The sequence below is a fragment of the Crotalus tigris genome, unplaced genomic scaffold (genome assembly GCF_016545835.1).
Source record: "Crotalus tigris isolate CLP2741 ecotype Arizona unplaced genomic scaffold, ASM1654583v1 scf7180000020151.727365, whole genome shotgun sequence".
NCBI lineage: Eukaryota > Metazoa > Chordata > Lepidosauria > Squamata > Viperidae > Crotalus > Crotalus tigris.
This window is the reverse complement of record NW_024097879.1, coordinates 297,720-322,469: the sequence shown is the minus strand read 5'-3', so window position 1 is coordinate 322,469 and position 24,750 is coordinate 297,720. Positions and strand designations below refer to the sequence as shown.

Sequence of the window (24,750 nt, the reverse complement as noted above, 5' to 3'; positions counted from 1 at the left end):
AAAGGTTGTAAAATGAGGCGAACCTCACTCAACAAATGTTTCCCTTAGCGGCAGAAATGTTGGGCTTAGTTGTGGTGAGGACTACCCGTACTTGCAAGATTCTTGAGAAGGCCTCGTGGCAGCGTCCCAAAGATGCTTTTCAAAAGATGATCAGACTTCCATAGTGTTTTTTCTTTTCTCAAAAACGTTTCGCTTCTCATCTGAGAAGCTTCTTCAGTTCTTCTTGGATGAGAAGCAAAATGTTTTCAAGACAAAAACTACGGAAGGTTTTTTTCCTTTTTGAAATGCAGATGTATTTGAAGCCCATGAGGCTATACAGCAGGAGTGTGTGGATGGTGCAGTGAGAAATAGGGCCTTATGAGCAAGCCTATAAGTCAGTGTTTGGTCACTTTCAGACAGGTGGATTTCAGTTCCCAGAATCCCCCAGCCAGCCAGCCATCCTGGGAATCAAAGTCCACATGTCTTAAACCAGCTGAGGTTGAGAAATACTATAATTTAGACACTTTGTCAATAAATCAATGCAAGACCCCTTGTTCCTTTCCAACTGAATTCCTTCTTTGAAAAGAAAAACTGAAAGTTAATATTCTAGTAGGGAGGAATGAAGTTGGCAAGGAACTAGCTCTCAGTGTTCTGATTTTCTTTCGTGGTGGGAAAGATTGCACCACAAAGCTCTGGAGGAAACTCAGTTTTTTATACAAGAAGCCCACATTTTTGCCTTCCCCAGTCCAATGCTTGCCAACCACAACATCTATAAACTCCACCGGAAAACAGGAATTCTAGTGAAAAACACCCTCATTTCTAGCCTTAAACAGCAACTGTTGAAAGAAAGAAACCCATGGACCAAGTCAGAATTAAAGCTGTATCTAGTCTGTTGCATAATGAAAGAAGTCTACTTAATTTCCTCTAACAGAAATAAAGGAGAATTAGTGAGCTATAAAGCCAGCTCTGTGTTTAAGCACTTTCCTTGCATTCTGATATCTGCACTGGCAAAGGATTTTTGGTATAATAATCCTTCCACTTTGTAGTTCTTTCTGAACCAGCTTAGTTCGGCCTTTTTTGAAATGATCAGGGTATTAACATGCGTAAAACCAATTTTAAAAATCAAAACAGCACGATCCACTCGTGTTTTTGTTATCCCAAAGAAGTGAGAATTTTATGAGTTAAGAGAAGTGGGAAAACATTGATATGGGTCTGTCAGGGCAAAATAATAGATTGAAATGCATGTTTCCATAGGTCTATAGGTAGTTTTTGGATTGTGACTTTTGGAATCAAAATTTCAGTTACTAAGCAGGGCGGTTGATATGTGAGACAGGCTCAATTTTACACCCTTTTTCGGACAGAGTTAAGATAATATTTGCAGTTCTTAAGTGAAACATATGGTCATTAAGCAACTACAGTTTCCCCCATTGATTTTGCTTATTGGAAGCCCCTTGGGAAGGTTTAATTGGTGATTACATGACCCCCGTCCTGAGTGCTGCAACTGTCATTAAAAAACATAAACTTATGCTAATCAAAGAATTACAGAATAACAAAGTTGGAAAGGACCTCGGAGGTCTTCTAGTCCAACCCCCTGCTCAAGCAGGAACCATTCAGACAAATGGCTGTCCAGTTTCTTCTTAAAAACTTCCAGTGCTGGAGCATTCACAACTTCTTGGGGCAGGTTGTTCCACTGATTAATTGTTCTGACTGTCAGGAAATTTCTCCTTAGTTCTAGGTTACTTCTCTCATTGATGAGTTTCCACCCGTTGCTTCTTGTCCTGCCTTCAGGTGCTTTGGAGAATAGCTTGACTCCCTCTATTTTGTGGCAGCCCCTGAGATACTGGAACACTGGTATCATGTCCCCCCTCGTCCTTTTATTTATTAAACTAGACATACCCAGTTCCAGCAACCTTTTTCACATGTTTTAGCCTCTAGTCCCCTAATCATCTTTGTTGCTTTTTCTCTGCACTCTTTGGAGACATAGACAAAGTCAGTTTCTTAGTGAGACATATAAGTTGAGTTTCTCCAGTACTCCTCATTTGTAAGAAATAAGGTAAATATGGCACATTCTTAGCACTAATAAAAGTGATGCTTGATTTCCTATGCATGCTGACATATAGCTATAAAAACAGTGAACGAATCACAGTCAGAAATGCACATTTCAGAGCTCTGGGCAATGTTAGTGAAATCCTCTGTCAAACCCATAAACTGCGTAAAGATATTTTTTTTCAAAATCAGTTTATTCAGCTTACATATCATAAATAATTTGTTTGAAAAAAACCCACACACCTTTCATTCAAGTTTACATTTATTTCATTTCCCGGGGTCATTTTTAAGAGTGCCAAAGGAACTCCAATCAAAAACACGAATCACAGCTGCACATTTCACTCTCTCTGACACTCACACAATTCTAGGAAATAGACAGATAAACATTATCTTTTAAAATAGAATTCTTAAGGCCTGAAAGTCAACGGTCTGAAGTGCCCAGATTACAGAGGGAAGGTAGCCTGCAGAAAGGGAAAGAAGTTAAGGATGCATAACAGACCTACAGCTGATCTGCAATAAATCCCCTTTTTAAAAGAAGAAGCAGCAGCAACTGCAAGGCAGGCAGAAATTCAACAGGGAACGCTCTCTGCATCACTGCAAACTTATTGTGACAAGAACGGGCCATCTTGAATTTCCGCCCATCCAAAGGTGTGGGAACCTGGGAAACAGCAACTTTCTGTTACATTTCACTGTCTTTCTTTGCAAAACTAACCACCTCAATTGATGGGCTCCACAATACACTAACCACAAGTCAGCCAAAGGGGGCACAAACAAAAAAAAACCCAATGCAAGGCCTTAACCTCAATGTGAACTTCATGCTTGGCTGTGTTCCCACAACACAATGACTGGCAAAAGACACAAGCCTAGATTATTATTGTGTTGTAGAAACACAATCCAGATGTTCCAGTTTGCCACCATTTTTCTCAATTTGGTGATAGCACCAATACAGGCAGGGAGATGGTTGGGAAGGTAGGAAAACCCCCCACAAAGCTTGTAGCATTGCTGCTACGGTGTGTTTGTGTGCGTTTGTATCACAGCTTCTTCTACGAGTCTTCAAAGGATGCTGCTTCAAGTCTTAACTGAGGGGCAAAGTGCCAGGTGTGGACTGACTGTACGCAACATCACACTTCTGCTTCTTTCCCACTTCATATCTGGGTATGTGCTCCATTTCTGTAACCCAAATATTCTGCTGTTTTTCTCTAACATTTGGGGCATTCATATTTTGCATTATTATGGCTCCCCTTAGTTTTATATTCATTCATTATTTCTCTCTCTCTTTCTCTCTCTCCCTCTCTCTCACACACACACACACAGAGACACACAGAGAGACACACACACTGCATTGCTCTGTCCAATCACAATTTTGTGGGAGAGGAGGTACAGAAACAGATTAGAAAGTAAAACAGCATTTGACTTTCTCATCAGGAGAAAAGGCACACAGGGAGCTCCAGCCCAGGAAAGGCTATTGGACTCTCTTTAAATGGGGTCTGATTGTCTGCAATCTTCAGTCCCTGGAAGCGAGGTGGGTGCAATCCCTTATGAAGGCAGAGCGATGAGGAAAAAAGGGGCCAGAGATCTATGTTCTCACCTGCTCCAGCATTAAGGAGTCAATCAAGATCAAGAGCTGGGCCCTGGGTACCCTCACCTGGGGGCCCACCTGGATGATTTTGCAGCATATATATCGGAGGCATTTTGGCAAACTGCCATCGTCAGAGCTGGCCAGGGATGGCGTTATCCACAGGGTGTTGGTCGCTGAGAGCACATGGTACGGTGGTAACTGACAGTTGGTTGCAGGAGAGCAGCCATCCTACAGCGTTCTCAAATAATCTCTTATTCTTGCATAAGATGGTGTAGAGAATATCTGGGATATCAGTGTGATGTCCTTGCAGGTTCCAATGTCATCATGGCTTTATGTTTCCTCCTTTGGGTGGCTCCAGGTAGCAACTGTAGGACATTTTGGAAGCTCACAAGCTTTGTCCAGAAGATCCTCTATCCACAAAGGCATTCTGCTACCTACCTGGTGTCTAATCCTTTCTGGGAGGTTGTCCAGGAAGGACATCCTCCCTGTCTTCATTTTTTTTTTAAAAAAAAAAAGCAGGCACAGATCTCATTGCTGTCAAGAAGCTTCAAAAGTCAAGAGGGCCAACAGCCCTTGTTCTGATGTTCCTCATCTTTGACAACATTACGTTGACTGGAATCTCTGCCTGTAAATCTGAAGGTGGCCCTTTCTACAGGAGAAGATGGAGAGAGTTACTCCCAAAAACATGCTTAGGAGGCATCTCACAGGGTTCTCCCTCCCTCCCTCCCTCCCTCCCTCCCTCCATGCCCTGCCCCTTCTTCTTTTCAGGCCCAGGCAGCCATCTTGGTAGTCCTACCCAGAGCTCCAGGAAGGAAGGTAGAAGACAAGTCCTCACAGTCTGGAAAAAAAAGATGGCTACTCGGGTGTCCTGCTAAGTCTCTTCATCCCACAGGCAGAGCTGCTTCTGGGGCACGTAGTAATCAAAAATGTAGGCCTTCTGGCAGCTGCGGATGCCACACTTGTAGGAGGTTGCCTTTCCCGCTGCGTCTCGGCTCTTGCAATATTTGAGCATGCAGGGGTACCACTCAATGCTCAAGGCATAGCTGCAGATGCAAGGTTTCCAGCGATCTACACAGACCCGACAATGTTGCAGATCAGGCAAGTCGGCAGACTGAGGCAGGACCTCAAACATGGAGCCATCCACCCCTGCAGGAGAGACAGGCAGAAGAAGAGGAAAAAGAAAGTCACTTCCCCTAGTTAAAGTCCTTCCTCCTTTGTCATCTTCCACCAAAGGTCCTCCTTTTCTCATTAACAACTCTGCCCTTCTCCTGCAGAAGCGGCAAAGGTCCTTCAGCAAGGACCTCTCTTCTCTCACTACTAATTGTGGGCAAAATGTCTGTGTCAGCTCTACAATGAGCATGACTGCAGCCATTTTTCTCTTCTCATTCTAGGTTGCCACATTGAACGGAGGAAGGGGGGCTTGCCCAGGTGCTTCGTTAATCAAAATAATATTGTGTCCCATGGGAACCAAGGTCATCTACTGTTCCTATGACCAGGGACTGGGCATTGCATTAAAAAAGCCCGCCAAATGAGTATATTGGGGAACGTAGTTGCTTGCATAGTTTTGTGGGTGAGACGTTAAACTTTGTATTTGGGCAATTGTTATTTGTGTATTCAGACTTGGTTTCACTTTTGACTGAGCTGATACTATGAACCTAATAAACATGTTCTTTGAGGAATTCCCAAGCCTCGGAGTTCTGCTTTATTCATCTCTGTCTGTCAGAACCACGCCAGTCTGAACTGCAGAACATCTCGCTCCAAACCTAGGCTGTTCCATCCTCAAAATGGACCAGCAATAGTATTCTGGAGCGGTTCAGCCTTGAATGGACAGAAGGTCTGTTTCTACTAGCGAAACATTCAGAATGGTCTGTTTTACAGTCAGATTGCTCCACAATGGAATATTTTGCACACCTAATCCTTAAGGAAAGCTTATCTATTTCCAGGAAAGTTTTGAATAAGCCCTTCCATCCTAACTCTTCAGCTGACATTCCTCTTCTATTTTCCATGCCTATAAAAGCAATATTTGTTTCCATTTGGGAAAATGGAAGTATTTGATTGTCAGCTAGGACAATCCCCGCATGAGGGGCATTACAAGATAGCTCCGTCCCCTGATGGCTAAAGTGCTTCCTACCTTTCTCCATCCAGAACTTCACATCTTCTTCTCGCGTGTAGATGGTCTCCTTGGCCTCTGAACAGATGTTGTAGATGTGAGAGCTAAGCTGGCCCCCTTTGCTGAAATTGACAGCTATATCCATGCTGAGATGCTCGAGCGCACGAACCTCCTCCGCCTGCCGCACTGTCTGTGGGTTTTTCTGGCAAGGGAAAAAAATGGGGGAACATCACCATTTCCATTCCTGATATTGATTTTAAACTCAATCGCTGCTTTGAGCCATCCCTAGCTCTGATCTAGATGTGGGGTCCTTGGTGCTTTCTGAGCGTGATTGTTTTCTTGCAGATGTCTCATTACCCAACTAGGTGACATCATCAGTGCTAGAGCGGAGGGGACAGAGACAAACCCCACTCCCTTTTAGCACTGATGACGTTACCTAGTTGGGTTATGAAACATCTTCAGAAAAACAAGCTCAGAGATCACCAAGGATCCCACAGTCCAACCGTGAGCTACAATTATTCTCTTCAATCTGATCTTGATTGAAGCAACCTAGAACCAAGGAGAAATTTCCTGACAATGTGGACAATTAACCAGTGGAACAACTTACCTCCAGAAGCGGTGAATGCTCCAACACTGGAGGTTTTAAAGAAAAGATTGGACAGCCATTTGTCTGGAATGGTATAGGATTTCCTGCTTGGGCAGGGGGGTGGGCTATAAGACAGTGGTGGTGAACCTATGGCATGCATGCCAGAGGCGGCACTCAGAGCCCTCTCTGTGGGCATGCACGCCATTGCCCTAGACCCGCCTCCCCCCACAGCCCCCTCACCAGCAGCCCCCCTGGAGAAGAGTCACCCCTGAGCACAGCTCGTGTGGAGCAGCGCAGCCAAGGACATGGCAGCTGGGCAGCGGGGACAAGACTTTGCCCTCGCACCCGTCGCGTGCAGTCAATGCTGTGGGGTGCGGGCGGAGGGCATGGCTGCCATGGCACTGCTAGGCTGCCTGGGTGTTCTGTGGTGGACCGTGGAGGCAGTGGGTGGCCCTGTAGGCGGGCAGTTCGGGGGAGGGTGGGGGGTAGTTTTTGGGCACTCGGTCTCTAAAAGGTTCACCATCACTGCTATAAGACCTCCAAGGTCCCTTCCAACTCTATTATTACTACTGCTGCTGCTGCTGCTGCTGCTGCTGCTACTACTACTACTACTACTACTACTTTCCTCTCTTTTCCCTGTCACCAGATGACTAGGGATTGGGGCTCCTCTCTTGACTACAGAATTCTGGATCAGTTCCTTCATTGCCCTGTCCATTTCGCAGGACTTCCAAATAGAAAAACTAGGGGAAAGTCAGTCCTAGAAGAGATCAACCGGTCAGTCCTAGAAGAGATCAACCCCAACTGCTCTTTAGAAGGCCAGATCCTGAAGTTGAAACTCAAATACTTTGGCCACCTAATGAGAAGGAAGGACTCACCGGAGAAGAGCCTGATGCTGGGAAAGATTGAGGGCAATAGAAGAAGGGGACGACAGAGAATGAGGGGGCTGGATGGAGTCACTGAAGCAGGAGGCGTGAGCTTAAATGGACTCCAGAAGATGGTAGAGGACAGGAAGACCTGGAGGAACGTTGTCCATGGGGTCGTGATGGGTCGGACACGACTTCGCAATTAACAACAACAACAACAACAAAGGGGAAAGAATGGCCAAACTGTTTAAGAAAGAACGGAGGTGAACCTTCATTTGAAGAAGCGCAAGACGGCTACGATTCTTTCAAGGCCCCCCCCCAGGGCCCCCTCTTCCTAGAGTGGGTCTCTTTACAGAGGCTGTTTTGCCGCTGCAGCGTTTCCTGCACTGACAGTGAGGTGATGCAACTTTGCAAATCATTCCGGGAAATTTCGCACAGAAGGCGGCAGCCTCCCAAAGGATTTTTTTTTTTTTTTTTACCTTTGGAAGCACAAGATGTATTTTAAATATGACAGGAACAGTCAAAGGGACATCCAACGTCAACTTAAACATTTTTTTTTTTCTAAAAAGAAGAGTGTTAGTCAAGCATTTGCTCTGGGATCCACCAGGGGGCCCCTATTCTTGCATATTCTCACCACCGATATTAATAACTAGGCTGATTTATCATAAATATAAAAAAAGGAAATGACCCCAACAGCCAGGCCTGGAGACCTCTTGGCATGCCTTGCCTTCTGCAGAAAACTGACTCAGTTCTCCAAAGAATCACAAGAGATTTATTTATTTATTTATTTATTTATGAGACTTATATGCCACTTTAAGTGCAAGCACTCTCTAAGCGGTGTACACCAGTAAGCAATGTATATATATATTTACATTGCCCCCAACAATCTGGGTCCTCATTTTACCTACCCCGGAAGGATGGAAGGCTGAGTCAACCTTGAGCCGGTGAGATTTGAACCGCTGACCTGCTGAACACAGTCAGCTTAAAGTGGCCTGCAGTACTGTGGCTTACAGTTAAATCTCATCCTAGCTGCGACGCGGATGAGCTTTCCTCTGGCTTACCTGTCTCAGTTTGGCCATGGATTCGCTGGGGATGATCTCGTTGCGCTGCAGCCTGGTGATGAAGCAAAGAGCTTGGAACTGACTCTGTCCCCTTTCCAGTTCCCCAAGTATCAGGGCTCGGAATATCTTCACCTCCTGTGAGGGAAGAAATGTTTCTTTTGATTTGGCAGACAGCCCAGCGCTTTGACCTGTCTCAAGGTCTTTCCGTCATGGCAGTGGAGCCGATGTTGAAATTTGGACCACGACGTAAAACATTGAAGAATACCAGGTGGCGAACCTATCCCGGAAACCCAACTACCAACCTTGGCAGCTAACTAGAGCCTACGAGGACGTTGGCAGCTGATTCTTCTTCCTTTTGGGCTTCCCGGCAAAGAGAAGTCTACCTGTGACAGGAAGTAGCTCATAGAGGACCAGGACAAGTTACTGCTAAATGAAAGGGAGGGAGGGAGGGAGGGAGGGAGGGAGGAAAGGTCTATGGAGATTCTCAGTCATCCAGGTCATAGTTATCCGAAAGATACTTTTCCACGAGGCAACTGGACTTTCTTGTTTTTCTTTGAAGATATTTTGCTTCTCATCCAAGAAGCTTCTTCAGTTCCCTCACCATCCAGTCAGAATTGAAGAAGCTTCTTGGATTAGAAGCAAAAAGGAAGGAAGGAAAGAAGGAAGGATGATGGATAAGAGGAAGGAAGAAAAGAAGGAAGGATGATGGTTAAGAGGAAGGAAGGAAGGTAGGAAGGAAGGAAGGAAGGAAAGAAGGAAGGATGATGGATAAGAGGAAGGAAGGAAAGAAGGAAGGATGATGGATAAGAGGAAGGAAGGAAGGAAGGATGGATGATGGTTAAGAGGAAGGAAGGAAGGAAGGAAGGAAGGAAGGAAAGAAGGAAGGATGATGGATAAGAGGAAGGAAGGAAAGAAGGAAGGATGATGGTTAAGAGGAAGGAAGGTAGGTAGGAAGGAAGGAAGGAAGGAAAGAAGGAAGGATGATGGATAAGAGGAAGGAAGGAAGGAAGGATGGATGATGGTTAAGTGGAAGAAAGGAAGGAAGGTAGGAAGGAAGGAAGGAAAGAAGGATGATGGTTAAGAGGAAGGAAGGAAGGAAGGAAGGAAGGAAGGAAGGAAGGAAGGAAGGAAGGAAGGAAGGAGGGAGGGAGGGAGAGGGAGGGACTGTGATGGAAGAAAAGAAAACTAAATCTAATTTTGCCTTTCCTGAATTTCCATCACTGAAAGACACAATCAAATACTATGCAAATCACCAAATTATATTTTTTTAATAAAAAACCCCAACGGGATTGCAAAACACCAATTAAACTGAAGCAAAGTCTCTGGAACTGTCAGTCTGTTCCCCCCCCCCTGTTTCTTCCTCCAGCTTCTTCTTAAGCAGAGAACTATCTTGGCTTTGCAAGACTGCAGGCGAGGAAAGAAATCTCAAGGTAGGTCGGGGAGTCCCTGAAATGTCACAAGACACCATCGTGAGACACCCTTGCGTTGTGTTATGACGTGTCCTTTCTCAGCTGTCGTCCCTCACAAATCCTGCAGAATCCCAGGCACATGGCTAACAGGCCACGGATTCGAAATCTAGTAACCGTCCTAAAGGTTGACTAAGCCCTTCCTGGAGATGAATCGTCCCTTCCAGACATTCGTGTCCCATGACTGAGTCACTGTCTCTGTTCCCATGAATCGCAACGAGGAGCCACACAAAAGAGGAAACATCTGGACGCCTCACAGCTGAGATCTGGCAGGCTGCATTTGTGAAGACGCAGGAGGCCAAGAGCTGCCACGCACACACTCACACAAAGACCCAGAAAGCTCCTCCTGTGAGCTAAGCTGAAAAGCAATGTGGAGTGCCATCAAGTCCTATGCTTGCAAGTTTTCACACAAGTCTCTCCATCTACGACAGGGGTCTTCAGACTTGGCCCTTTTATGACTTGTGGACTTCCACTCCCAGAATTCCTCAGCCAGGAGGAATTCTGGGAGTGGAAGTCCACAAGTCATAAAAGGGCCAAGTTTGAAGACCCCTGATCTAGGACAACGTATCCTTGTCATGTTTCTACAGTACTTTCCTGCTACAGCCTGTAGCCCCTGACACCCACGGTAGGTGGAAGACTGCGGGGAGGAAATATTGCGTTACACACACTGCTGTGGAAATCTGGAGCTTAGCCTTCAATACAACTCTGGTATTTCCAGGAAGGGAGAGGAATCATATTCAATGACTGCCAATCTTCTCTGCAAATGTTCTCCAGAGCTACCCACAAACCGGCACTGCAAGGGAAGCCTGGGTGCAATTAAACAAATTTCAACAGACAGCGCTAAGCTCTGCCTTTTCCACCCCCCCCTCCAAGGAGTCCTTGGCTTACCGTCACTTGTCTAGCAACCAATAAAGGAGAATATTTGCAGCTCAGAGTTGAGATGAGGCTTTGCAAGAAGTTGTAACTTTGGTGCACGCACACACAGACAAATAAACGCACCTCTCCTCTTTTTACACAGAGTGTGTAATTCTGCAATCTAAATGCATGTTTTGGAGCTTGCTAATAAGGCATTATTTAGCTGGGAGGGGCTAACCCCAAACCTGGAAACGAAAGTCCGGCTTTTCCAACTGACCCCTTGGTTCCTTCGACTGGAAAGAATTTGCAGCAACCTAATTCCATCTGACATATGTCAGGAAGCATGAAGTGCAGTGAATGTACAATATAGAAAAAAGTTTCTCTGTTTCTTCCCCCCCCCCACCTCCATAACAGATGTCCAGGCTGATTGATCAATTGGGAATGCAACCGAATCACAGCCAATCTCTCCCCCCCAACCCTGCTCTGAGTAGGTATTTTTGATGGACAAGTGGTCCTTTATTAAGTCACACTTTCTAAGCAAACAAGTATAAAAAAAAATTAGACAACACACAAAAGCCAGAAATAAGGAAATCAACAGCAACAAAAAATGGAATAAATAGAAGCATTTCTTGGAACTTGGCTCATGTTAAAAAGCTCAGCAAAGTGGCTGTTTTGCACATATCGGAGGTCACCAGGAAAGTTGAAAAATAAAATCAGAAGAAGGCAATAGTCTAATGTTTCTCAGCTTCGACAACTTTAAGCTATATGGACTTCAACTTCCAGAATTCAACAGCCAGCCAGCCAGCCATGCTAGCAGGGGAATTCTGGGAGTTGAAGTCCATGCAGCTTAAAGTTGCCACCATTGAGAAACACTGCAGAAGACTACCACTAAGGAAAATGCATGGACCTATCCCTGAAGTCACCACTAGAGAGACTCTGCATTTGATAAATGGATACGCTCATGTGGGCAGTCCTCAACTTACAACAGTTTGTTTAATGTCCATTCAAGTTACAAAAGCACTGAAAGTGACTTATGACTCGTTCTCACTTACGACCACCAGAGAACCCCCGCGGACCTATTTTGGACAAGAGTTGTGACAGATGATGGACTAGAAAAGCAACTACAAACATCAAGGTAAGTAGCAAGGTTGAGGGAAGCAGAAGGGGAGATAGAGGACAAGGTACATTGCTGAGATCAAGGAGAGCGTAAGAGCCTCCTTGGAAGAGTTATGGATTACTGATGGAAAATGAAACCATCAGCATTGTCTATACAGCTGTCAGGGGTCCCGTCTGATCCAAGAGCACCTCACTAATCCTTCAAAGAGGACTTACGGGTGAAAACCCCCCATGTTTCTGGTATTTCTAGTGTCTCTCTCATGTTCAAGATGTTGTTGAAGGTTCTACCCAAAGTGAGATCCAGAGGGTCCATGGAAAGCCCTTGCTAATGTCTTGTAACTGAACTGGTGCAATTTAATCCTTGCAAGACCAAGAACGACAAGGAAGACAACGTGCTTCCTCCAGCCAGCACTAATATCCCTGAGGATTGCTGAAACTATTCTTGCCTTAAAAGGTCAGGGATCCCTAAAGCGTGTCCCTTTGGATCCCTCATAGATAGGAGGCAAATGGGCCTTTCCCTTCCCCACAGGACACTCCTCCTTTCCCACCCCCTGTGATTCTTCTCTCTCTGCACTGCCAAAAGTGGGGGCCTTTGCAATATGGCTAACCCAATTTTAAATATTTACAGATTTCTCTGCGTGCAGAGAGATTTATAGGCTGCAGGCAACTGGGCTGGACCTGGAGTAAACAGGAAGGCCGCAGAGAAACTTTTTGCATGTGGGTGGTTGCTAGCATCTTGTGCAATGTGTGTGTGGTTGTGTGTGTGTATGTGTGTGTGTGTGTGTGTGTGTGTGTGTAGAAGAGGCCAAGAGCATCACAATAATCCAGAAGGAAGGGTGGAAGAAGCAAAGGAATATGAAGAGCAAAAAAGAACAGGCCAACTGCAAATCATATATTCGGGAAGAGAAAGAAACCAAATTTGCCTTATGCGACAAACAGGAAAAATGAGATGTCAAGATGTGTTTTATTTTAGATATGTTATCGAGATTATCATGATATAAAACACCACCGAAGGCTGCAGTACCATACAGGCTGAAATTTTGGGCTCAATTGTGAACGTTAGCCAAGGACTACCTATACATATTTTTGTGATATCAGGAATCCTCTTTCCTGTTTTTTTAAAATTGTGATATGCTTTTCCACGATGGTTTACAGACTTTCTGCCTTACTGAGAAAGTGGGGATTTTTAAGCAACGATACTCAAGAGAAGGTGCGCTTCTTCTCCCCAACCCTTTAAAATTACATTTGCACAAAGGCTGAGCATGCCTCAGTGGACTCTAAGCCTTACTAACTTTACATGCATACAGTATACACCCCATTCCTGCACGGAAAATCTGATAAAGGGACTTTATTTCTCACGAGTTTCCTTTTTTTTTTTTTATCATTCCGTCTCAGTTTTTCTGTAGCTTTGGCGTCAGCTAATTAAACTAAGAAAGTTGTCAAAAAAAAAAATGAACTCAATTTTTAGCACAATCCTGGAAGCAGATCAGGTTGACCATCCCGGAAAGACCACGGGCTTTCCATGAAAGAAATTCTGGTGTGATTTCTTAGGGCAATTCACTAGATCGGGGGTCTGTCTGTTTGTGTGCATGCGTGTGTGTTTCAGCATTTCCAAGCACAAGCCTTTCCCCTAAATTTTCTCCCTATAATCCCAGTGAGAAAAAAGCAAAAAGGAAGATTCAACAGAGCCTAATATCTTGGCCAAGGAAAGGACGCAGCGCCCAGGGATTTCCTTGAAATTTTCCAAGCCTCTGCGTGACATCAAGCACCTCCACAGATGTTGCAGCTGATGGCGGCTGTGACTGCTTGTTTTGGGGATGTTCGGCCAGCTCTTCCTGCAGGGAGTTTTATTGGGAAGTTTTGCTTTGATGACTACTTCAGGGACACAAAATGTGTAGGCGGGGAAAGGAATCTGTGTTTAATGTTTCCAAATTTGGCAGGGGTTTATGTTGCCTGGAATGGCAAGGCCGTCTCTGGAACTCAGTTAGAGAGATCACCTTGCCATCCAGCAGTTCGCAAAGAGGAAAAAACAACCATCCATGCTGCAGAACCACGAGGCTCACAGCTTCGCATCCGATGGGAGTCCAGGTTCCGCCACAGAGAGCAGTTTAGGCAAGTCAGGAACGAGAACAAGTGGAAGGTTGCACAAACCGATGTCTAATTTTTGCCCTCCAGGTTTTTCAACTTAGCAGTATATGTGCATTCATGCATTTTGGTACGTTAAGTCAGAAGGATTTTGAATATGCTTGCAAAGGGGTGTGTGGGTGTGTTTAAGGTCTCAGAAAGAATAAAAGTGCGTTTAGCGTGGGCAGGATAGGAGTCTAAACTCCATACGAAGGGCTACTTAGTATTCAGACTAAATTCTCTTATACTGTATATTGTAGGTAGCCCTGGATTTAACAATCCCAACAGAATGTCCGTTGCTAAGCCAGGAGGTTGTTAAGGGAGTCGTGTCCGATTTTATAACCTTTTTTTTTGCTACAGTTGCTAAGAGAATCAGGGCAGTCCTTAAGTGAATTGGGCAGTCGTTAAACGAACCCAGTGTCCCCACATTGACTTTGCTGGCCAGGAAGGGCCCCAACCACCATCATATAGCCCTGGGATGCAGCAACCATTGTAAATACGTGCTGGTTGTTAAGCGCCCGAATTTTGAACCCGTGACTCTGGGGGATGGTCGTAAATATGAGGGTTGGCCATAAGTCACTTTTTCCAGTGCCGTTGTAACTTTGGATGGTCACTAAATGAATGGTTGATAGGTATTGTTTTACATGACCATAATCCCATTCAGCAATGTCATTTTGGCATCCTGGTTGACTGGAACACCCCATCTTCCAAAGGGATTTTCCATTTTTCCACCTCTTTAGAAAGATAATGCTTAATTAAAATGCAAACGCGCCACGGAGCTGCTGCAGGATAACAAAAGCCGCGTTTTTCCAAAGTGCAGAGAGGGCAACAGGAAACATAGACTTTAATAGCCTCGTGATAAATTTGCTAATGTTTAACGCAGCTGAGATATTCCAGCAGAGAGCTGGCCTTACAACTCCCAGTGGAAATTCTAAGTGAACATTTAGAAGTCTTCCTTCTTTCGGGGGAAAGGGCAGGAATTCGGGAACATCAAAATGAGTCCTTGAAAGCACGGAACTGGCTTGGTATGGCCACTTCTTTGGCGTGAGGGATGTGCGGTTGTGCGGAGGGGGGGGTACAGACTTGGTTGATATCAGAGCAGGTAAGCAGGGAATGGCCTGTAATACTTACATGGAGAGATGGATAGATAACGATAGATCAGTGGTTCTCAACCTTTTTAATGCCGCGACCCCAACCGGTTGTAAGTCGAGGACTAAACCGGTCATAAGTTGAGGACTAAACCGGTCATAAGTCGAGGACTACCCAACCAGTCGTAAGTCAAGGACTTTCCCTGCCCGGGAGCGCTGCGCATGCATGGTGCCGCCCCCTGCGCCGGCCGAGGCGTAGCTGGCAAGCGGCAGAGACGGAGCAGGCCGACCAAGGTACCCGCCGGAAAAGGGGGAAAAAATGGCGACACCCGTGAAATGGTCCATCGACCCCAAATGGGGTCACGACCCATAGGTTGAGAACCGCTGTGATAGATAGATAGATAGATAGATAGATAGATAGATAGGGAGAGAGAGAGAGAGAGAGAGAGAGAATAGATGGATTTCCTTGGATTGTACTCTTTCTGTACTGAATCTGAATCTAACCTAAACCTAAATCCATCCATCCATCCATCCATCCATCCATCCATCCATCCATCCATCCATCCAAGGTACCTTGGATAATATCTGCAGCACGTGTAGATTCAAACTGTTGCAGAAAGATTAATCCAGCAGAGGCCTTAGAGTAAAAAAATGCAGGGAAGTTGGGCCCCGGGCTTTGGAATTTTAACTACCACTCAAGAGACAGTTTCTGCATTTCCTGGCACTTCAGCTGGGGTGTATTGGGGGGGGGGGCGTCTCTCTCCTCCAGATGACTGGAGAATTGCGAGCCAATGCAATGTAAACAGAGATCGAAGATCCCAGGATGCTTTCAGACATTCTTTCACTTTCTCTGCTCGGACCCACCCACCCCCAGCCCCCACATACAAAGGGTAAAGTCCTATCTAACATCAACTGGCTTCCCTCATTTCATGGAGCTGGAAAATGTATTTTTAGTTATTTATTTATTAGATTTTAATCCTGCCTTTATGACTTTGTAAGTAACTCAAAGAGCTGAATATATATAATTCTCCTTCTTCCACAACTACAATCCTGTGAGATGAATGGGGCTGAGAGAGAGGGACTGGCCCAAAGTCACCCAGCCAGCTTTCACACCTAAGGCAGAACTAGAACTCACCGTCTCCTGGCAATTAGCCCAAAGTTACCCAGCCAGCTTTCATCCTCAAAGCGGAACTAGAACTCACCAATTCCTGGCGATTGGCCCAAAGTCACCCAGCTGGCTTTCATACCTAAAGTAGGACTAGGACTTGCCTTTCTAGGTGACATCCTTTATCTACTACTCTTTTCAAGGAGAGGTGCCTGCTTGTCTCTGTGTTTATGTGCATAAATGCCAGTTGAAGGGTTGGTTACTCCAGCCTGGATTGCTGTCTGGAAATCACAGGCGTTGCTGTCTCAACACAACTGCCTAGCACAAGGTCAGGGAATTCAGCTCAGTCCTGACCAGCCGGAACCTGCTTCAAACTCTGGAAGTTGGAGGTAGAATTTTCCCAAAGCAAAGAGTTTGTTCTTTTCCACTCCTCCTACTACAGCTTCCCATTACTTTCCATTACTTAGATGAGAGGGGAAGGGCTCTGCTTGCGTGCGGTGAGCAAATAAACAGGGCTTTAGGGATGGAGATAAGGATTGCTAACTGATTGCCGTATTTTCCAACAGGCTCTCTGTGTTTCAAAGAGCAGCTCGACTGGGAAAATTTTCTATATCTGCGTGGCTCTTTTGAAAAGTGCCTTTTTAAATATTCTTATCATCTCTTCCAGGAAAGGAAGGGGGAGAAGATAAGCGATAATACTGAAGTAATTCATGATTCATAAGGGGACAGCTGATTCTCAACATGGCAGTCATGGCTAAGAGCACTCGGTCCTTAACAATGTTAGAAAGAGTATCTTCTATGCTTCAAAGGTCTTCTTCCTGTCTGCTCCATAGCCTTCCCATCACCTTGCAGGTAGGTATCTCTTAGCGCCAGGTTGCTTTCCCTGACGGTTGCTAGGATGTGTCAGGCCCAAATCAAAGGAGCTTTGAAGCTGGCGCATCAGTGCTGTGGAATTCAAGAGAGTTGTGTGTTTAAAGTGGGGGTGGGGTCAGAAATGGAAATATGAAACATCTGGAAATGCTAGACCTTCCCCAGTTCTTCCCAAAGGACCCTTCCCTTTTTGGTCTCTGCTGAAACTCAAGATTTTTGGCGTTTGCTCCTGCTTGAATAAAGGCCTTGTAGAAGTACTGGAGAACCACTGTGGTCAACAGATCTTCAGAAGACCCATTCTATCTCTTATTTGTCCATCAACTTTCTAGGGCAATTGGGAACACCACAACTTCTATTCACAATTGCCTGTCTCAAGAATATCATCTTCTAGATGGGTTAGATTTCAAATTCCAGAATTCCTAGCTTGGGTGGACATGCTAGAGATGGAATGAATGGAAATGCAACACATTGGGATGGTAAGAAGTGCAGCTTATACAGTATCTTTTAATAACATGGTAAGAAAAGGGGTTGATTTGGTCTTCACCACAGACCAGCAAGGTTCTCCTCTTACAATGACCAATTTATGCCAGACTTCATATTTTTGATTTACTCTCTATCCTAATTGGCTCTGCAGCCATAGGGATCAGCTTCTTTGGGGCTAATTTCACCATCCCTTTGTACCTGTCCTCTTAGAAATTAATCCCTGGTATGGTGAAGTGATAATGAACGAACAGTCACTTAAATTCTCCTCCAGTGTTCATAGTGCATCACAGAAGGTGCAAGTGGAATATGAATTTTTCTAAAGATGACCTCACCAAGAATTCCTTCCTTCCTTCCTTCCTTCCTTCCTTCCTTCCTTCCTTCCTTCCTTCCTTCCTTCCTTCCTTCCTTCCTTCCTTCCTTCTTTCCTCCCTCCCTCCCTCTCCTACTTTAGAAGTGGCTTTGCAGGTAGCAGAAAAGAAAAGGAGAAACACTCTGGGGTGACATTTAAGACCCCCCCTTCACTAAAGAAAGAGAAAGTGTGGGGGAGGGGGAGAGAGGCCAGGGGACACTATAGGTTGTCCTGACACAGTTTCTCCCTGAATAGCACTTTCTCCATATTTTGCTACTTAATAAGATCTTAGCAAGATCCGCCTCCAATCTTCTCACACAAGGAACCTTTGTCCTTGGCTCTAAAAGAGAGAAGTCACCTCTTGGTTAAATCCAGAAACGGGGAATCCCAAATGTCATGTCTGAACTTCCTTCCTCCTTGACGGGTGTATCTTCTCGGGCAGTTTGTCCATAGTGGCAATCAACTTGTAGCCAGTGGGCAAGGCCATAAAAAAGGAAAGGGAGCAACTCTGAAGTGCTAAAGAGTTACTATAGAATAGGGGTCCCCAACCCCCGATCTGTGGACTGGTACTGGGCCATGGCATGCCACCAACTGGTCCACACAAACGAGCAAAGTCCCATCCGCGAGATGCAGGCAGAACACACAACCACACACTCTCCGGTCCGTGGAAAAACCTTTCTCCACGGAACTGGTCCCTGGTACCCAAAAGGTTGGAGACCTCTGCTTTAGAACATTTTCATGCAAGACTGAAGAACAAGGAAAAGAGAAGGTGGGGAGGCCAACCATGGAATTCCTTATGAAGAGTTCAACTCGAAGGATTTTCCACCCAATCACTCAGTTGTCTCCAAATGCCTGCAAACGGGATGATGTTTCATGTCTGATTTAATGGCAGCCCCACAAGGCAATGGTGAAAGCAGTCAATAACAATATTTATTTTTCCACCAACCATTTGCTAAAAATGCTTTCTTCTGTATGTATTCAAGAAGTGCAAAAGAGAGGGGGGGGAGGGGGAGAAAACCCATTTTGGATTAGGCCAGACACTTAGGTCTAATGCAGTGGTTCTCAACCTGTGGGTCAGGACCCCATTTGGGGTCGAACGACCATTTCACGGGGGTCGCCAAACAATGCCGTCCGCCATTTTTTCCCCTTTTCCTTAACTGTGCTACTCCCTTTTATTCTATTGGCTTTTGAAAGCCAATAGAATAGACTCTCTTGAATAGAGTCTAATTCTATTTGCTTTCAAAAGCCAATAGGAATTGTCCAGGCTGTCTCTGCCCCGCTGAGCCCGCCAAAAGTCCCATTCTGCAAACGGTGCTGCACCAGTTGAGTAGTCCTCGACTTACGACCGGTTGAGTAGTCATCGACCTACGACCGGTTGGGGTCGCGGCATGAAAAAGGTTGAGAACCAGTGGTCTAATGTTTAAACCAGTCCACCTAGAAGAGACTTCTGGACCAAGAGTGGGTGGACAGCCTTTAGGTGGCCAAAGATCACAATCAATTGGGGGCAGGGGATGAAGACTGAGGATCAGACCCTATCATCCAGTTGGGCAGGAAACATTTTGGAGCGCTTCCATTACAGCATAGGGACTAGAGGCTAAAACATACAAAGAACGGTTGCAGAAATTAGGCATGTCTAGTTTAATGAAAAGAAGGACTAGGGCAGTGGTGGCGAACCTATGGCACGCGTGCCAGAGGCAGCACTCAGAGCCCTCTCTGTGGGCACACGTGCCATGCCCCAGAGATGGCGAGGGACTGGCCCCCGCCGCCCTGACCCCGCCCACCCAGTCTGCCATGACCACCGCGGCCATGCCCACCCGGCACCCGGTGATAAATAAGTGGGTTTTGGGTTGCAGTTTGGGCATTGGGTCTCTAAAAGGTTCACCATCACTGGACTAGGGAGTGACATGAAAGTAGTCTTCCAATATTTGAGGGGCTGTCACAGAGTAGATGGGGTCCACCTATGCTCCAAAGCACCTGAAGGCAGGACAAGAAGCAACGGATGGAAACCTATCAGAGAGAGAACCAACCTAGAACTAGGGAGAAATTTCCTGACAACAAGAACAATTAACCAGTGGAATGGCTTGCCTCTAGTCTAGAAGTTGTGGGTGCTCCAACGCTGCAGGTTTTGAAGAAGAGATTGAACAATCACTTGCCTGAAATGGTATAGGATCTCCTGCCTGAGCAAGGCGTTGGACTAAGAGATTCTAACTCTATTATTGTTATTCAGGATCTTTCAACCTCTTGAGAAGGCACCAAATTGGAGAAATGACATTCCAAGAAGCCATGCCAAAAGTTGCAGAAGTCAATTTCCCAAGCTAGATATGAAAAGTAGGCAGATGTTGCATTTCCACGAGAGATCTTCAATACCTCCAAAGGTATTTTCTTCAAGAGAAAGAAGTGAGCAGAATTGGACTTTCCTCAAAAGATTAGAGAACTTTCCCAGGTGACCTTTGCTCTATAATTTATTCTGTCTTCCTGGCAGTAAGAATTATTTCATATCCATCACTGTCAGTGCTTGGGTGTTCCTAACCAGTAGTAGCTCTTGGGCTAGCCCTGAGTTGATTGGGGGGGGGGGCAGGAGATTACCTCTCTCTTTCCCAGCAACTATCTCCGGCCTTTCCATCTATGTGTTTACAAAGGAGGGGTGGTTCCAAGCCAGAGACTGTCTCATTCCCTCACTGGAGAATGGGAAAGATTGTATCTTCTCAAGGCTGTTCCTGTGATCTTGGCCAGCTCATCAGATACACTCACCAAAGAGAAGATAACTCCTCCCCATAAAGATTGGGGGAAATGGTCCATGTTGATAAGCAGAGGCCCAAAGTCTCTCTCAAGAGCAGTGATTCTCAACCTTTTTAATGCCGCGCCCCTCAACTGGTCGTAAGTCGAGGACTACTCAACCGGTCGTAAGTTGAAGACTACTCAACTGGTGCAGCACCGTTTGCAGAATGGGACTTTTGGCGGGCTCAGCAGGGCAGAGACAGCCTGGACAATTCCTATTGGCTTTTGAAAGCCAATAGAATTAGACTCTATTCAAGAGAGTCTATTCTATTGGCTTTCAAAAGCCAATAGAATAAAAGGGAGTAGCCCAGCTAAGGAAAAGGGGGAAAAATGGCGGACTGCATTGTTTGGCGACCCCCGTGAAATGGTCGTTCGACCCCAAATGCGGTCCCGACCCACAGGTTGAGAACCACTGCTCAAGAGTCTCTCTCTGTTCTCAAGACAAAGTCCAGGCCGTGTGTTATTTTGCATGGATGTGGCCTCCCCAGGGAGACCTCCAGTGCTTGCAGCTAGATGGGTGGAAGTCCCCTCTCTCTTTAAGGACATTTCTTAACTAGGTGATAAATGGTTTCACGACCCAACTAGCTAACATCATCAGTGCTAGAAGGGAGTGGGTTTCTCCTAGGCCTTCCAGCACTGAAGATGTTACCAAGTTGGGTCATTAAATGTTTGCAAGAAAACCATTAAGCTCAGAGAGCACTAAGGACCCCCCTCCTCCTCACCCTCCCTACAAACTCCATCCCCTTCTAGCACAGATGATGTTACTTAGCTGGGCTGTGAAACATCTACAAGAAAACAAACAAGCTCAGAGAGCACCAAAGACTCCTCAGTTCAACCCTCAGCTACTACTGGAACACAACAGAAGGAACCAGAAGAAGCTTGCAGATTTGGGGCTGGGCTGAATCAGCTGATTGCCCAACAGTGGTATATGGTTTCCCAGATTCCCAGAGTCCAGCTCAGCTATCTTGGCTTCTGATTGTGGTTAGTACAACATGTGACTCAAGTTAATTAGGCATACACCTCCAGGCGATTCCCAAGTCTTGTAATCTGCCTGATGTCCCAACTTTTAAGCAGGTCAGGGAGAATACAGCCATGGGAGAAATGCGGGGGATTTTTTTTTTTTTAAATATATATTTTTGAGGGCTTGGAAAAGAAAACGAAACTTTTGAAGTCTGGGAGCAACTGCACAGAAAAAAAATGCTGTGATCTGAGCAGATCTGAAAGCTGAAGATGCAATATGGGAAGAACCCTGGAGGCTGGGGGAGGGGGGGGCAGGAGGAGGAGGAGGACCCAGGTGGGAACTCCCTGTCAGCTAGACACATTTTCTCAACAGGGCTGGTGTGAAAAGAGGGGGGGGAAGCACAAGAACAGGGAAAAAATGGGAGGATAAAAAGCATCCAACATGGAAAGATAAAGACAATTGCAAACTTCCACCGAGTTTTAGCTGCCAAACTCACTTTTCTGAAGGAAAGCCCCTCCCCACCACATTTCCCCCCCTCCCTCCACATCTGGAAGTTCCCATTTGATGAGCGAGCAAATGACCAAAAGCCTTTCAAGTCCTCTTTTTTTCCAGCCATTGACTCTCTCCACCAGCTGCATTATGGGGTCAAATCTTAACCAGGGTGGGCTGCAAAGCCAGGGACTCTCCTTCCAAGGGTGAAGTCGACCCAAGAAACCAGGTTTCAGTCCCGGGTGCTTGCAGCCAAGCTCTCTAGGCCTACCTCACAGGGTTGTCGAGAGCATCATCCCACGCAGCAGGAGCAAACGACACCGCCCGGATCCCTTTGGCTGGATGAAAGCTGAGCTGATCAAGGCAGCTTTTTTCCTTACCGGAGAGTAAAAGGCTTCCTCGCACCGGGGGGGGGGGCGGGAGTGGGGAGGCTCAGTGGGAGGGGAGTTTATCCCCCCCTCCTTCCCGCTGACTCCCCGTTTCTTGTACGGGATCCCTCTAGGTCCTCTCCTCTCCCCACCAGCCCCCCCCCCTCCAGCCCCGGACGGCGTCCGCGCACCTGCTTGAAGTCGGCGGTCAGGCTGACCAGCGTCCCGTCGCTCTTCCGGAGCTCCAGGCTGACGCAGTCGGCGCCGCTGTCCGCCTGCAGGCTCTCCTCCGTCACCCGCCCGTCGGGGAGCCGCACTCGCACCCGCAGCTCCGACGGCGCCGCCGCCGCCCCGCTCAGCCCCAGCCGCAGCAGCAGCCCCAGCCCCAGCAGCCAGCCGAGGAGCGCGGCGGGCAGCCGGCCGTCCCAACTGGCCCGAGCGGGCATCCCCGGCCGGAGCGCAAAGCGGCTGGACGGCCAGAGACGGGACTCAGCCCCGGGCGCTGCTCCGGCCGCCGCGCGGAAAAAACTTTCCCGAAGTTTGCTGGCTGCGCGGCGCGAGTGGGGGGGGGGGAAGCGGGAGGAGAGCGGCTGCCGGCTGGCTGGGCTGGGCTGGGCTGGGCGGGAGGGCGGACCGCTCTGGGAACCCGCCTCCTCGGCGGCTGGCAGCTGCGGGGCTCCGCCGACCCCTGCCCGGACCCCTCTCGGGGCGCCCCCGGCCGCGCTCGCCGCCTTGCCCCGCGCCGCGACCCGCGAGGAGCAGCCTTAAAGCTGCAGGCGCCCCCCCTTCCTCTCCCCCCCCCGGCTGGGCCGGAGAGGGGCTGCGAAGGGGGACGGGAGGGGGCCCGGCTGGAGAATACCCGCCCTCGCCGCCGGGGAGGAGGGAGAGGAGGGGAGTTGGGAGGGGAGGGGAGGCCGGCTTCCCACGTGGCGCTTAGCCTGCCTAGAGTTTCGGGGGGGGGGGGAGTTGCGCGAGGCTTGCCCGGGGGGGCTGGGTTGCTTTGCGTCGCGGCTCTGTAGTGCGAACGCACACTGCGAGGCTGGGAAGGGTGGGGAAGGTTTGAGGGTCGTGTGAACGTCAGAAAACTTGGAAGGGAGCGAAGGGTGGGGGGGAATAGAGCGTGGGCGCCCGTTTCTAGGGAGGAAGAAGAGACCCCTTTTTTTCTTTAATTTAAACCAGTGGTTCTCAACCTGTTTAATGCCGCGACCCCCCAACCGGTCGTAAGTCGAGGACTACTCAACCGGTCGTAAGTCGAGGACTACTCAACTGGTGCAGCACCGTTTGCAGGATGGGACTTTTGGCAGGCTCAGCAGGGCAGAGACAGCCTGGACCATTCCTATTGGCTTTTGAAAGCCAATAGAATTAGACTCTATTCAAGAGAGACTATTCTATTGGCTTTCAAAAGCCAATAGAATAAAAGGGAGTAGCACAGCTAAGGAAAAGGGGAAAAAAATGGCGGACTGCGTTGTTTGGCGACCCCCGTGAAATGGTCGTTCGACCCCAAATGGGGTCCCGACCCACAGGTTGAGAACCACTGATTTAAACCATCTCCTGAGGCTGCTCCGTTCTTCAGCGAGAAATGAGAGTCCCACTTAGTAGCTGGAAGCAAACGGGGCCCGGTCCAGTTGTTCCTCCACATGTGCTCGAAATAAAAAAACAGAAGTTGACAAGACTTCAACCGGGAGCGGTTTTGCCCTGGAAAAATAGGGGCAGCTGAACTGGGAGAAGTCCACAATCTGCACGGTGGCAGATGCTCCATTGGGAAGCTGGTGGTCTGTCCTGGAGACCCAGCAGAAGAGAGTATTTGTCGCTGGGGTTTGAACTGTGGGGTGCTTGGTGGCTTTCTTGCAGACCTTTCATGATCCAACTAGGTCACAGCATCAGTGCTAGGAGGAAGTGGGGTTTGCTCTCAGTTTATGTACAAGTGGCTTTTCCTGTGGGTGGGAATGCTGGTTTCTTCTTCTGAGCTGGGTTGTTTTCTTGCAGTCCTTTCATTACCCAACTAGGTAACATCATCAGTGTAAGACAGGAGGGGCTTCCAGCTTCAGATTTGGCTGGCTGCTTCCAAGAAGTGCTTGAGGGACAAATCCTGCTTTCTGCAGAGAACAGAAAGAGGGATGCTCCTGGGAGCCAAAACACCTTATTCCTCGAAAACCTTTTCAAGCTTGGTTAGCATTGATAGATGGTTTGATAACATTCCTCACCAGCAGGATGCTGGTTGGCTGATGGGCTCTGCTGTCCTTGACCATCTTGATGGCCTTAATCCATGGGTCTTCAAACTTGGCCCTTTTATGACTTGTGGGCTTCAACTCCCGGAATTCCTCAGCCAGCGTGCCTGGCTGAGGAATTCTGGCAGTTGAAGTCCACAAGTCATAACAGGGCCAAGTTTGAAGACCCCTGCCTAACCTCACTTTTTGTGCTGGGCTGAGATTTTCCATCCCTCTTCTGCTCATCTTTGACGTTGCTCCAAGGAG

At 47.2% G+C, this 24,750-nt stretch overlaps 1 protein-coding gene across 2 annotated transcripts; it reads right to left on the bottom strand.

Annotated features, from left to right (window-relative positions):
• Nucleotides 1-4,359: 4,359 nt before the first annotated feature.
• OAF (out at first homolog) lies at nt 4,360-22,849 on the bottom strand. Of its 2 annotated transcripts, XM_039365680.1 has the most exons (4): nt 22,468-22,845; nt 8,225-8,359; nt 5,736-5,916; nt 4,360-4,750 (listed from the first exon to the last, which is right to left on the bottom strand). In XM_039365680.1, exons 1-4 carry the CDS (start codon nt 22,720-22,722, stop codon nt 4,476-4,478), a joined length of 846 nt encoding a protein of 281 aa, XP_039221614.1. In that variant the 5' UTR covers nt 22,723-22,845; the 3' UTR covers nt 4,360-4,475. The 2 variants fall into 2 exon arrangements, with proteins under 2 accessions (XP_039221614.1, XP_039221615.1); XM_039365681.1 differs by lacking the exon at nt 8,225-8,359 and having other exon boundaries at nt 22,468-22,849.
• Nucleotides 22,850-24,750: the final 1,901 nt, after the last annotated feature.

What these genes read in the sequence shown, in the direction of transcription:
- OAF (XM_039365680.1), bottom strand. Translation starts at nt 22,722, where the DNA reads ATGCCCGCTCGGGCCAGTTGGGACGGCCGGCTGCCCGCCGCGCTCCTC. An exon ending in TGACCGCCGACTTCAAGCAG is followed by an intron (nt 8,360 to 22,467) that starts GTGCGCGGACGC and finishes CTTCCCTCACAG; the next exon opens with GAGGTGAAGATATTCCGAGC. An exon ending in CCATGGCCAAACTGAGACAG is followed by an intron (nt 5,917 to 8,224) that starts GTAAGCCAGAGG and finishes TTCCCTTGCCAG; the next exon opens with AAAAACCCACAGACAGTGCG.